General features: G+C 39.7%; 1 protein-coding gene across 1 annotated transcript in view; it reads right to left on the bottom strand.

Moving 5' to 3' along the window:
- Positions 1 to 14,478, bottom strand: part of tmprss2.8.L (transmembrane serine protease 2 gene 8 L homeolog) — a 35,628-nt gene that overhangs the window by 12,900 nt on the left and 8,250 nt on the right. The window contains exons 4-7 of the mRNA XM_041581163.1: positions 13,301 to 13,430; positions 10,818 to 10,928; positions 10,168 to 10,211; positions 2,195 to 2,363 (exon numbers count right to left, since the gene is read on the bottom strand). Of these exons, the coding sequence (XP_041437097.1) occupies positions 2,195 to 2,363; positions 10,168 to 10,211; positions 10,818 to 10,928; positions 13,301 to 13,430 (454 nt within the window). The remainder of the gene's footprint in view (positions 1 to 2,194; positions 2,364 to 10,167; positions 10,212 to 10,817; positions 10,929 to 13,300; positions 13,431 to 14,478) is intronic.

Raw genomic sequence — 14,478 nt, 5'->3', positions numbered from 1 at the left:
TCCTGCTTTTCAGCTCTCTAACTCTGAGTTAGTCAGTGACTATAAGGGGGGCCACATGGGACATAACTATTCAGTGAGTTTGTAATGGATCCTCAGCATTCAGCTCAGATTCAAAAGCAACAGTTATGACTCATGTGGCTCCCCCTCAAGTCTCTGATTGGTTACTGCCTGGTAATCAATCAGTGGAAAGTAATAAAGCTGAGAAGCAGGAAGTAGTGTTCTGGCTATTATGTTACACATCCAGTCACTCCAGCCTTTATACATTACATTTTTGCCTAACTAACTATATTAGATATATTTTTTATTTTGCACAGCCTATCTATTTACCCAGTTTGTATTTTTACACTGAACAATCCTTTAAGTAATTTACATAGTTGATTTGGGCTCTGACTTCAGCTTTTTTTAAATGTATATTTGGATTCATGTATGCACTGTATGTATTACTTAATGCTGTCTTTTATATGGGTATTTACTGTAAGATTTTTACAATGCATAACCATATGGGTATAAAAAGCAATTTGCATATATTGTTACATCTATGTATAAGGCAGCATTATGATTGTGTCACTTTCACAGAGAAACAACCCTGCAGAATGTATAGAAATTAGAAATAATTCCATTGGCACCGTGTATATGTATAAGCACGGCTGCCATCGGGGAAGGGGGAGTGTTGTCCCAGGCTTGGAGGGTTTTAGATCTTAAGAGGGGCTTGGCTGTGCTGCACTTACTTGATTAGCCAGCCCCCCCCCACCAGCTTTCAGTGAGCTGCAGACTTATGAAGGGTGGGCGGGATCACAGATGACTGATTCATAACTCCTGTAACAGCATTCTCTTCCCTTATTGGTCACAGATGTTTAAGTCCCGGTTGAGCTGCTTAGGGATTGGATATTTGAGATTTGAACTTCCCCTCCAGCTCATCCAATCCCCCTGTGACTTTACTGGGACTTAAACCTCTGTGACAAATAAGGGAAGAGAATGCAGCCACCTGTGCTCCTGTCCTCCTTTCCGTAGTTGGCAGCTCACTGACAGTAGGGGGGGCCCTGCTAATCAAGTAAGTGCACATGGCAGAGCCCCCTAAAGTTAACCCCTTTGTGGTCCCTGTTATTGTATGGAGGGAACCTAGGCCACCAATTTTTTGAAAACTTCTGGGGGCCACAATTTTTTTTACATAAATATGTGAGTGGGCCCTTTCCACCAATATTTTTTTTGACATGTGGGGGGACCCTGGCCACCACCAAGTTTATAAAAAAAAACTGGGGGGGAGGGTTGGCCATATTTTTTATATGAACATGTCAGGGGTTCCTAGTCACCAATAGTTTTTTTAATGGGGGCTCTGACCACCAATAGTAGTTTTACGGGGGGACCTGACCACCATTTTTTAATAACATGTGGGGACTTTGACCATCAATGTCTTTTTGTTTTCACTGTGGTGTGGGCGGACCTGTGGGTGGGTGGTAGAGTCCCAGAAAATGTTGTAGTATGGGGCCCCGATTTTTTTGATGGCAGCCCTGTGTATAAGTATAAGATAGGGGAAGAGCCAGTACTGATGAAATGTTCAGCAATTGGCTAATCCTTGATTGAAGGGGTGGGGTTTTATGTTTCTAAATGTTGTACATGACTGGAGCTTTTCATTGCCTTTGACTAAGTGCCATTTGGGCATAAAATGTGTAAGGCTGTAGATTGTGGGGTTGGTATATATATATATATATATATATATATATATATATATATATATATATATATATATATATATATATATATATATATATATATTTAAACATTTATTGAATTTTCTGTGCCTGTCCTGCTGAATCAGCTCCAGAGTTGTGACACTTTTGCAGGTTCCTGGGTTAGAAAGTAAGTTAACTGTATACAGTCCACATTGGGTAGTGATTCTGGGTAGTGGTGGATTGCAGATGTGGGGCAGGTTAAGGTTCAGCGGGTCCTTCTGAATGGACCTCTGCAGGACTGCAGCTGAAGTCCCAAAAGCCTATAATCTATTTGGAAATAAATATGGAATAAATATGATTATGCCCTAATGCTATAGGTGTGCTTATTGCTATATTAATGAGGTGTTAGCCATGATAGGTAATGGAGTTTATTACATTTGCTTGTCCAGTTTTATATTACTGGACAAGCAGTTTGCAGTGTAATGCCACATCAACATTTGTGTTTGCAAATAATAAAACCTTACCCATCTACACAGTGAGCTGCAGTTACTATCCACCGTGGAGAAATGATTGACCCGCCACAAAAATCTCCTTTTCTGTGCTGTAGATTCACTTGCCAGGGCCAGTTTCCGTATGAAGCAATGGATCCTCCTGATATTCGGCTGGTAACACTGTTATATGATAAACCACAGCCTGCAGGTAAAGGAATTAAAACATACAATACTTAAGCAATATATCAGCTACAAGTCAGAAGTAAAATGGCCACATTCAGTTAGGCCACATCATCTCAATGCTACCCAAACCCAGACTTGTATTTCTGGAGAGACCAGACCCTTCCCAGGTCTGTTTAATAAGAAAAACCCAGTCAAAACAGTAACAGACACAAGGGGCATGAGCAGGTCCGGACTGAGAATAAAAAAATAGGCCCTGGCATTTCAGGTACATAGAGGCCCAATCAGCCCACATAGAGGCCCAAACAGCCCACACCAGCCCACTAAATAGTGACTTTCTATGGCACCTTATAGCAGCCCCTCTGGCATTTGCCAGAACCCACAGATTGCCAGTCCGGGCCTGGGCATGAGAGATAAATTGCATGAAAAAAACAGCATTGCAGGTACAGCTATAGTTAAATTTCTGACTGTTCTAGACTTTCAGGGCCTTATTTATCAAAATCTGAATTTTTAAATTAAAAAAGTCTGAGCAAAGTAGAAGCCATGATTTGCCCTTATTTATTAAAAAAGCATGATTTAATTGTTTAGGGGACAAATTTGATCAAAACAAGCAAAAATCTGATTTGTGTGATTTTTGTCAAGTTTTTTCCCAAATCGCTATTTTTTTCCAGCCTTTTTTCCAAAAAACCTTAATTTTTGGGTTTTTTTGGCAGAAAAAGTCCACAAAAACTTCAAAACAGGATAGGGACCTCTCCCATTGACTTATATACAACCTTGGCAGGTCCACTGAAAATTATGATTTTAGAGTAAAAAAAACATGCTTTTTTTCCCCCCGTTTTTGGTATTCGGACTTTAATAAATAACCCCCTCAATGTATGCAATATCAATTTTTCATTTTAGTGATATGAACATAGGAAGTATTTATTTTTAGTATTCTTCACTGATTAAGGCTAATATCCCACCATTAAATCTGTTGTTATTCTTTAGCTAGAACAAAATACATTGAATTGTTCCGCCACTAGAGTGAAATTCTGCCACTCTCCATTCATTTCTATGGGATTTTTATAGGCGTATTTATCAAAGGGTGAACTTTCACTTTCACCCATTGATAAATACGCCTTTCAAAATCCCATAGAAATTAATTGAGAGCTGTGGAATTTCACTCTAGTGGCGGAACTTCACTCTTTGATAAATTTACCCCATTGTATCTTTTTCTGGCTGTTCAGTGCAGGAGATCAAAGAGAAAGTCAGGACATTTCAGCAGCAATCTAGGACTATTGGGAGGTATGGCGACAAGGATTCATACCATCTGCAGGTATCACAGTAAAACAACTCGCAATCCACAGTACTATCAGCATTCCAGCACACAGCATGGCCAGCCTGCCTAACTTTCCCTGTTTTGATGTGCACCAGTCCCAAGCAAACCTAGGAACACTCTGGAATAAGTGGCTAAAGCCTTTTAAAATATTTCTCCAAGCCATGAACATTACTGACAATACCAGAAAGAAAGCCATGCTATTACATTATGCAGGGGAGCAGGTATATGATATATTTATAACTTTGCCTGGCACAGGAGGTGACCATGACTATGAATTATACAAAACAGCCCTAACAAACTACTTTTCTCCGCATAAAAATCCAGTTTTTGAGACTTTCAAGTTTCAAAACAGTCACCAAATGAAAGCACTGATGAGTAACATGTGAGATTAAGACTTCTTGCTGTCTCATGGGAATTTGCAGATGTGGACAAGAAATTCGCATGCAGCTTATACATGGGTGCACTTGAACTAAGCTGAGACAACAGGCACTCAGAGACCCCACTATTACTTTGTCTAAATTACTAGAGACTGCTCGCATTAACGATGCTGCAGAGAAACAAGCTAAAATGATTGAGCAAACTGACAATATTCCAGATCAGTCATTCTCTTTAACTAATATCACACCAAAACCACATCAAGCCCATAAATCTGCTGCAACCTGCTACAATCGTGGTGGCCCTTATCCCCACCAGGAAAACTGTCCAGCAAAAGGGGTAATCTTCCATATGTGGAAAACAATCATTTTGCAAAGGTATGTAGATCATAGATCTCCAGGAAGCATCTCCAGGAAAAGAGTAAGCACAGTTTTACCAGTGGTTGCAGATTCTTGTCATGGTCATGCAATTGCTAATCCAAAGCAGATAATTCTAATAAATGGCAACCTTGTAGAAGCTCTTATTGATACAGGGGCATCTGTCAATGTTATCAGCCAAACCACTTACCAGAATTGTACAAACAAAGTGGCATTTCACACAGGGTCAGACTGGGCCGGCGGGATGGCGGGAAAAATTGCGGTGCCGGTGCACACACACTGGCATCTGCACATGTACGGCGGCATTCATGCATGCGTTCATGCGTAACACGCACGCTTAGGGGGGTCCCCGGAGATATGGAACTCGGTGGGGCCCAAATGGTCCAGTCCGACCCTGATTACACAATACTGAGCTGAAAATATTTCCTTATGGCTCATCACATGTCTTGCATATATGTGGTAAATTTCAATCAGAACTGACATTCAATGACAATTCTGTCTCTGTCTGATTCTTTCTATGTAGTGGAATGTGCTGCTGACACACTCTTTAGCTGCAGCAGTGCATTGGCTACTAGTGATGAGCAATTTTTTTCGCAGTGAATTCGCAGTGAAATTCCACATTTAGTTGTCTGTGTGTTTTAGGGTTCAGGTTTTATGTGTTATTACAGTTTTGCTAATGAAGGTGAATTGCCCTTTAAGCTGCAAGTCAGAGTTTCCCCAAGAGACCTGATTATCTTAAATTGTTACAATTGTTTCTTTGCTTATTTTAAATTTTTACAAAAGTATCTAAGTGCACCTGCCACGTATTCTGGGCTCTCTGCCAAAAGGTAAAGAAACACACCAGCACACCCTGGCCTTTGGAACTGATTTCCGCCACGGTGCTCAATGTCTCCTGAGGGATCGGCACTCCAATTAGTAGCAAGTTGATTGGAAACCGGCACAACAAGGCTGTTATAAGCGTGATAAACCCTGCATGTTCATTGGTGTTAGTGATGTAACATTTTGGGGCATGCCCCTTCATCAGACATGCCCCGAAATGTTACATCACTTGCACCAATAAACATGCCGGGTTTATACTGCTTGTGTAAGGAACCCTGGTGGTCTAGTGGTTGACACTTACCCTGGTGGTCCAGTGGCTCTCTCCTGGGCATGCGGGGGCTCCCGCCATGCCTCCGACGGGGACGCCCACCGCATGCATCCTTCTTCCTCTAAGTCCGGTTTCCCTATGGCGTGCGCGACAGTGCGCTTCCTGATTCACTGGCAGCATGATGACGTCATCGCGCAGTGGCGCGAGATTGAAATCTTTAAAAGGGGAATTCAGTCTCTAGCAGATTGCCCCCTGTTAGATTCTATTTGATTGTTCCTGGGTGCCTCAATCTTCGTGATTCCAGTCGATTCTCTGTGTATTGACCTTTGCCTGCTGTGACTACTCTGATCTCTCCAATCCTGACCCTTGCCTGCCTGTTAACTCCGAACTCTCCAATCTGACCTCTGCCTGTCCACCAATTACTCTACGCTCTCCAATCCTGATTCCGGCCTGTCTGACAATTCTACTCTGCTTGGGTTGGCCCGGCCTGCCTGCTCCACTCTGTGTTATCTGGCCTGCCCTCCTGAGGTGTTCTTATATTCCAGTATCCTGGTGAGATGATCGTGCCCCTTTGCTCATCCAGAACCATTAGCTTTGCTCCTCTCTCTTTTAAGACCTGGCGGCATCCGATAAGCCGAGGGCTCCTCCCGAGGTGAAAGGCATCGGTTAAAGGAAGAAGTGAGAGCCAAAACCAGGGAGCTTAGCTTGGGTTCTGGATATAGGGTGCCAAATGTGACAGCTCGTAACAGCCTCATTGTGCCGGTTTCCAATGGATTTGCTCTCTGCCAAAAGCCAATTAAGTTAGAAACGTTGTATCTAGCTGTTCTGTGCAGGAGATCAAAGAAAAAGTCGGGACATTTCAGTAACAATCTGGGACTGTGGGTTGAGCTGTCAAAATCGAGACTGTCACATGAAAAACGGGACAGTTGGGAGGTATGTCAAAACACAGATTCCACTTTGCAAAACACATAACTCTGGGGAAAGGCTATTTATTCAGTGCAAGAACATTGAAAGAAGGAAGGAGCTACTATACTGCTACAGCAGTACATAAAAACCTCAACTAGTTCTAAAAGCACCTGGTGTAATAAGAGCACACATACCAGCTGTGTCTGCACAGAGGCTCACAAAGAAACCCCTTAGATATCAAAACTACAAAACCCTTAGATATCAACACTGCAAAACCCTTAGATATCAAAACTGCAAACCCCTTAGATATCAAAACTGCAAACCCCTTAGATATCAAAACTGCAAACCCCTTAGATATGTAAACTACAAACCCCTTAGATATGTAAACTACAAACCCCTTAGATATCAAAACTGCAAACCCCTTATATATCAAAACTGCAAAACCCTTATATATCAAAACTGCAAACCCCTTAGATATCAAAACTGCAAACCCCTTAGATATCAAAACTGCAAGCCCCTTAGATATTTAAACTACAAACCCCTTAGATATCAAAACTGCAAACCCCTTAGATATCAAAACTGCAAACCCCTTATATATCAAAACTGCAAACCCCTTAGATATCAAAACTGCAAACCCCTTAGATATCAAAACTGCAAGCCCCTTAGATATTTAAACTACAAACCCCTTAGATATCAAAACTGCAAACCCCTTAGATATCAAAACTGTAAACCCCTTATATATCAAAACTGCAAACCCCTTAGATATCAAAATTACAAACCCCTTAGATATCAAAACTGCAAACCCCTTAGATATTTAAACTGCAAACCCCTTAGATATCAAAACTGCAAACCCCTTAGATATCAAAACTGCAAACCCCTTAGATATCAAAACTGCAAACCCCTTAGATATCAAAACTGCAAACCCCTTAGATATCAAAACTGCAAACCCCTTAGATATCAAAACTGCAAAACCCTTAGATATCAAAACTGCAAACCCCTTAGATATCAAAACTGCAAACCCCTTAGATATCAAAACTGCAAACCCCTTATATATCAAAACTGCAAACCCCTTAGATATTTATACTGCAAACCCCTTAGATATCAAAACTGCAAACCCCTTAGATATCAAAACTGCAAACCCCTTAGATATTTAAACTGCAAACCCCTTATATATCAAAACTGCAAAACCCTTAGATATCAAAACTGCAAAACACTTAGATATCAAAACTGCAAACCCCTTAGATATCAAAACTGCAAAACCCTTAGATATCAAAACTGCAAAACACTTAGATATCAAAACTGCAAACCCCTTATATATCAAAACTGCAAAACCCTTAGATATCAAAACTGCAAAACCCTTAGATATCAAAACTGCAAAACCAGAGGAACTTTACTAGATAGCAATGCCTTTCCAAAAAACAGACCCCATTCAAATCCCTGGAGAAAAGAGGCTTAATATGCGTAGACTCAAAGTCAGACAGTGAGAGAAGAAGGAAGTACCATACTGCCATAGCAGTGCAAAACCCCCATCCAGTTGTGGAAGTACCTTGTATAATAAGAGTACACATACACTGTGTCTGCACAGAGGACTTAGGCTCACAGTAAAAAACTTTAGATATTAAACAGCCATAGCAAGGAGTCCCAGAGGAGTATCTGCACCTTACCAGATAGTAGTAACTAGTCAGCAAGAGAGAAAACTCCAGCCAGAGTCCTGATAGCTTTCAGCTGAGGGACATACATCATCTGTTCAAGGGGAAGGTTCCTAGCATGTGTAGAGATCTACCTTGAACAGAACTGTGACTGACCCGTTGAATAGAAGGTCCTGTATTAGAGTGGTTAGAGTGGTTATTTTCAATGGAAGGATTAGGGCGCAAAGTTAAAAAAAAACAGGAGCAAGTATCCATTGGCACGATCTGTTGGGAGAGGCATGTAGGCATCTATCATCGTCATTCAGATATCAAAATTAGTGTGTGGTGTAGAGGAAGCATTTCTGGCTGCAGAGAGTCACAAGGTGCATACGTATGTTACAAGAGGCAAGTGCTGAGTAATTGAGCAATAAGGGACATTATTGCACTTGCATCCAGGTCATTTGTGAATTACCACTTAGATGTCAAACTTATATACCGTAGTTTTTCAGCATCCAAAATGTGCTGAAAAAGTCTACCTCAGCTTATACTCAGGTCAGCGGTACCCGACCCAAGTAGCTGAGATTGCAGTCACTTTTAATCATTCCTATACCAACAGTTCACTTGGGGAGAGACTGCAATATCCCACAATGCCCTCTGTTAGTTATATGAAAGAATAACAGTGCGCCCTCTGTTGGTTATATGAAAGAATAACAGTGACTGCAAAATCACACAGCGCCATCTGTTGGTTATATGAAAGAATAACAGTGACTGCAATATCACACAGCGCCCTCTGTTGGTTATACGAAAGATTAACAGTGACTGCAATATCACACAGTGCCCTCTGTTGGTTATATGAAAGAATAACAGTGACTGCAATATCACACAGCGCCCTCTGTTGGTTATACGAAAGATTAACAGTGACTGCAATATCACACAGTGCCCTCTGTTGGTTATATGAAAGATTAACAGTGACTGCAATATCACACAGCGCCCTCTGTTGGTTATATGAAAGAATAACAGTGACTGCAATATCACACAGTGCCCTCTGTTGGTTATATGAAAGATTAACAGTGACTGCAATATCACACAGCGCCATCTGTTGGTTATATGGAAGAATAACAGTGACTGCAATATCACACAGTGCCCTCTGTTGGTTATATGAAAGATTAACAGTGACTGCAATATCACACAGCGCCCTCTGTTGGTTATATGAAAGAATAACAGTGACTGCAATATCACACAGCGCCCTCTGTTGGTTATATGAAAGAATAACAGTGACTGCAATATCACACAGCGCCCTCTGTTGGTTATACAAAAGATTAACAGTGATGGCAATATCAAACAGCGCCCTCTGCACATGGTTGTGGGACAGTGGGACAATGCACACAGTAATCCGTTTGGCAATTCCCTGTCACCATCAACTTTGCAAAGAAGTCCGGTTGATCGCTGGGGGGGTCGCTTTGGCAGAATGTGCGCTGCTGGGAGACAGGGCTGTAGTTGTGTCTAGGCTTATACTAGAGTCAATAAGTTTTCCCAATTTTCGTAGGTAAAATTAGGTACCTCGGCTTATACTCGGGTCGGCTTATACTCGAGTATATACGGTAGGTAATACCCCTAATTTAAGCAAGAAATACAAACAGCAATTCATCACAACAAGAAACCTGCATATTTCTGTAGAGAGGGTTTTACAGCTAGTTGTTGAATTAAAGGGACATCATCAACCACTGACTAGAAGAGACTTAAAGGGGTAGTAAAACCCTGCTGAACTACCCTGCTGAACTGCACTGTTCAACCAAACATTACTCAGTTGTTTCTGGACTACAAATCCCAGCATACTTTAACATATTATTAAAGATCAGATATTCCAGATTGCAGTCTTGTCAGTTGTGATCTTGTTATATTAATGGATCATTTAAGTAAATTAATATGATAAATCAGAAACATATATAATTTAGAGAGGCCCCTAATACATATATATATATATTTTTAATATAACTAAATCCAGAATATTTTAATTTGGTTTCATAAAACTGTATCATTAGAGTAAATTGTTATATTATTCAAATCCCAAACCAATTCCTGCTATCAATGCATCCCTCATATTCCCATTCTGATGGTCATAGTTTGACACTTACCTATACAACGCAAATAGACCACATATCCTGATGAACAGGAAAGACTGAAAATAAAGGCAGAATATTGTTAATTGCAATTATTTTAATAATACATTAGTTATATTTAGAAAAAACCTGTACAGTTTGCAAGTTGCACTAAATGCAGAACCCTATACTTTATGTTAATGATGTACAGGTTGTTGGATTAATATTAATATGGAAATGTTTAGGCTAAACTTAACTCTTGGCTTACATTTTAATTGTATCCAATGATATTTGCACATTTCAACATCTCAACCGATGGAAAAGGGACATCTGAGGGTTGTCTAGATAATACATCACATTAATGTGTATGTATTGTAATTCTTTAATTATATATTTCTTTTGGTGGCAAAGGCACAAAACTAGATACTGGGAGGCTTAATAAAGAGAGACATAAAAATCAGCTAAAATGCCTATGGGTTTACCTGATGTGGAAAAGAAATGCTATGTGTCTCAGGAGCCAAATAAATAAATCGGGGAGTCCTCTAAATCCTTATCACAACCTTATAAGTGAGACCTGTCCTTAGATTTTGAGAAATACTGATATATATATAGGCATTTAAGAAAAAAATAAAATGTACATGTTTATTAGTTGTTGCTATAGGAGAGGGTATAATAAAGACAAATACCTGTATTTAATGCTTGTATAGAATTTGCTGGTCAAAGATTCTGTCTTCAGTTTGAAATACCCTTCAGGGGCATATACTGACCTCAGCATACCATATCTAATATAACTACTCCTGAAGAAGAGACCAAACATACATGTCTGGGTTAAAGAAACACTGGTATATACTGTATAGTGGCATGTAATGAATCCAAGGAGGGAAATATAGTATGTCAGACATTATGGATAATTAAAAGGAAACTATGCTTCAGTTAGTTAACTTTACTGTAAAACATAATTTAAACGTATATGTTTGAAAGGTGTAATATCAGTCTTTCTGCTGTAGTACAAAGAATAGGAATGACAGACATTCACCTCATATTGTATCTTAACTGGCATACAGGGTTAGATATCAGGAATACCCTGAAAGGTAGTAATTTCCACAAATTTCACCCTCATTAGGATTTAAGTTAAGTACCCCACCCAATCCCTGCCATGTTATCATTCCCCCTCTCCTTCCACATCAGCCAATGGGATTTCAGCTGTCCCACAGTCTATATAAGAAGGTGCACAGGTGGCCATTACTCATTGCGTTGTTGGTTGTTGTTAGAGTAGGAGCATTTTCACCTAGGTTAGGTGTAGGCGTTTGGAGAGTTAGCTGTTTGAGTCAATGCAAGTGGAAGTTGTAGATTTCAGTTTACTGCTTTCCCTCATCTGCTTGCCTGCTCACCTGTGAGACCCAAGAACCATTGTTAGCGTTATGTTTGTTTGGCTGTATGTATCCCTTGTGGTGCACACTGCTGCTGAAGGTTTTGTTCCAGGTTAATTTAGTGCTTTATTTATCTCTTCCTTTCCCCAAATATCCAAAAAAAAAAAATATCTAGTTTAGGTGTGGTCCAGTATGAGGTTCTGTGGGAGAGGGATAAATGGTGGGATGGGAGTTGAGGGTGGCAGAGGGAGGGAGGATGGTGTAGGGTGTGAGGGTGGTTGAGAGTGCATTACTGCTAACCTGCTGTTTTTTCTGGCCTTTTGAAACTACTAGTCAAGTCCTGCTGGGTCTAAGTACTCCGTATAAAAATTTTGCAATCACACAAACATGTCTCTTAATTGAGTGCTCAAATGCCTCCAAGATACTGTTGTCTCTGGTCTATTGAGACTTTTAGTCAAGTCCTGCTGTCTAATCATCATTGTCAAACAAAAATCATTCTCTTCAGTTAGTGCTTACAATTTAAATCACATCTCTAAGGCTGTTGCTGTTGTCTCTGGCCTTTTGAGATTTATAGTCAAGTCCTGCTACCTGCAATCGAACAAATTAAGTGACTCTAACCTGCTGTTGTCTCTGGCCTGAGATTATCTGCTGCAAAAAACTTAATGGTGTGGCCGCCCCATACTTGCCATCCTTATAGATGATGGTTTTCCTGTAGTTACATCACACAACTCAGCCTGTATAATTTGTACTGTACAAATGCAAGTGCTGCAATACTCAGACAAATTATTTCATTGCCAGCTGAATAGCTTCAAGTAGTTCCGCCTGCAGATGGCACAGCACCTGAATATGCAACAGCAACACAGGCAGCAGAACCACCGGCAGCAACAGTACCACCATCTGTAGAAGTTCCCAGCTGGCAGCTGGGGAAAATGGGGAAATGTTTTAGAAAAGTTTTATTGTGCAATATTGCTTTAATTATACGGCCCAGGTGTTGCTGGACTACAGCTCCCAGCATGCCTCAACCTGGTGAATAAATTCGCCCATCACTAATTGGAAGCTTTAAGCCCAGTTTCCCAGAACTGAACAAGTCTGTCCTTTATCCCCATGTCTAATTTCAGTGTCAAATAACGAAGAAAAAAATGACATAATTATATTTATATGTAAGATAACAGCAAAATGCCTGACATGGTGCTGGGAATCAGTATTACGAATTTGTCAGCTTATTGTAATGTAGTTTTTGATCAGTAGAATTCTCACTGTTGAATTTTCTTGAATCTATAATTACATTTTTTTGGCAACTTCTATAGAAAACTAGGGGGCACAGTGGGACAGATTTACAGCTGGGTTTACAACCTGTTTCATCACATTTTTCAAGAAATAAACAACATTTGATTCCATGTTTGATTCCAATCTTTAATACTTAGCTTTTAATCTTTAATGCAACTGTTTTTGCAATTACTGTATTTCGTTTTTGTAATGATCCCTGTTTATTCTATTAATAATTGTTATACTGTACAGTGCTGCAAACATAAGTTGCACTATATAAATAAAAATATACATAAGTACATAGCATATGCTTGCTAAACAGATTAAAAATATTGTGAGCTTTTGTATTCTAACTTCCAAACAAATAAATAGTATCACTTGATCCCTTAACAACTCTGGTTAACACATATACTTCAAATGCGAAATAACTGTGAATTGGGGGACACGCTCAATTATATTGTAAACTAATAGGACCTACAGTTGGTGAACTATAGGTATATTGGAATTTTGTTGGACCATATATAGTAATTTACCTGCTGTATCCAAAGTCCTGGCAGGCGAACTTCCCATAGTCATCATTCCAGTAATCACTGCACACGGGCAGCCATGCTGACTTTACTGTAGAATAGACCTGCAGCTGGAAGTCTGCTCCATATAATCTCACTGGAAGAATAAGAGAATGTCCTGTAACTCTTCTACTAACAAAGACATTATTCTTATTTCAGAGTGGATTAATCACTTCACAAGAAAATTATTTAGTAGTTCTTTCATTGTTAAACCTTTAGCTAGCCAAACACAGAATAATATAGTGAGCTAATCCTTTTCTTTCATGTGTGAATTGCACCCTTGACCTGTAAGAGTACGATAACAGCTTACAGTTGGTTGTTCCTGACTAGCGATGAGCGAATTTTTTCACCAGCCATGGATTTGTGGAGAAATTCTGAATTTCGCCATCTACAAATTTTTTCGCAAAACTGCAGCAAAAATTTGCTGCGGAAAAAATTCACCGCGAAAATAAAGTCACAAAGAAAAAATGCCCATTGACTTTAATGCATTTGGACATAAAAGTCGCCATAAGAAAAAACGCCTTTTGGCTTTAATGTATTTGGACAAAAAAGTTGCAGAGACAAAAAAGTAGGCATAAGAAAAAACGCTCATGCGTCTGGAGCAAGGACAATTTTTCGTGCACGTAAAAAATTGTTGTGCGTAAAAAAAAATTGATCCCCATTGACTAAAATGCATTTAGATAATTTTTCTCCATTTCTTACATTATTCTGGGATTTGTAGTCCAGCAACAAATGAGTAACATTTGGTTGAGTAGTGCAGGAGGTTTAACTACCTGAAACACTGCTTAGTCTTTCTTATGGTCCTCTGCTAACACTAAGCGGGTGAAACACTCGGAAAAAAAGACTATACATTACTGCGTTTTGTGCTGCGGTGGAATGCAGGAAAATAATGTACAGGTATGGGACCTGCTATCCAGAATGCTCAGGACCTGGGGCTTTCCGGATAACGGATCTTTCCGTAATTTGGATCGTCATACCTTAAATCTACTAGAAAATCATTTAAACATTAATTAAACACAATACGCTGGTTAAGCTTCCAATAATAATTAATTATATCTGTTAGGATCGAGTGCAAGGTACTGTTTTATTATTACAGAGAAAAAGAAAATAGTTTTTAAAACTTTGGATAATTTGATTATAATGGA

The sequence above is a fragment of the Xenopus laevis genome, chromosome 2L, assembly GCF_017654675.1.
Source record: "Xenopus laevis strain J_2021 chromosome 2L, Xenopus_laevis_v10.1, whole genome shotgun sequence".
Classification (NCBI taxonomy): domain Eukaryota; kingdom Metazoa; phylum Chordata; class Amphibia; order Anura; family Pipidae; genus Xenopus; species Xenopus laevis.
This window is presented reverse-complemented; position numbering and strand designations above follow the sequence as displayed.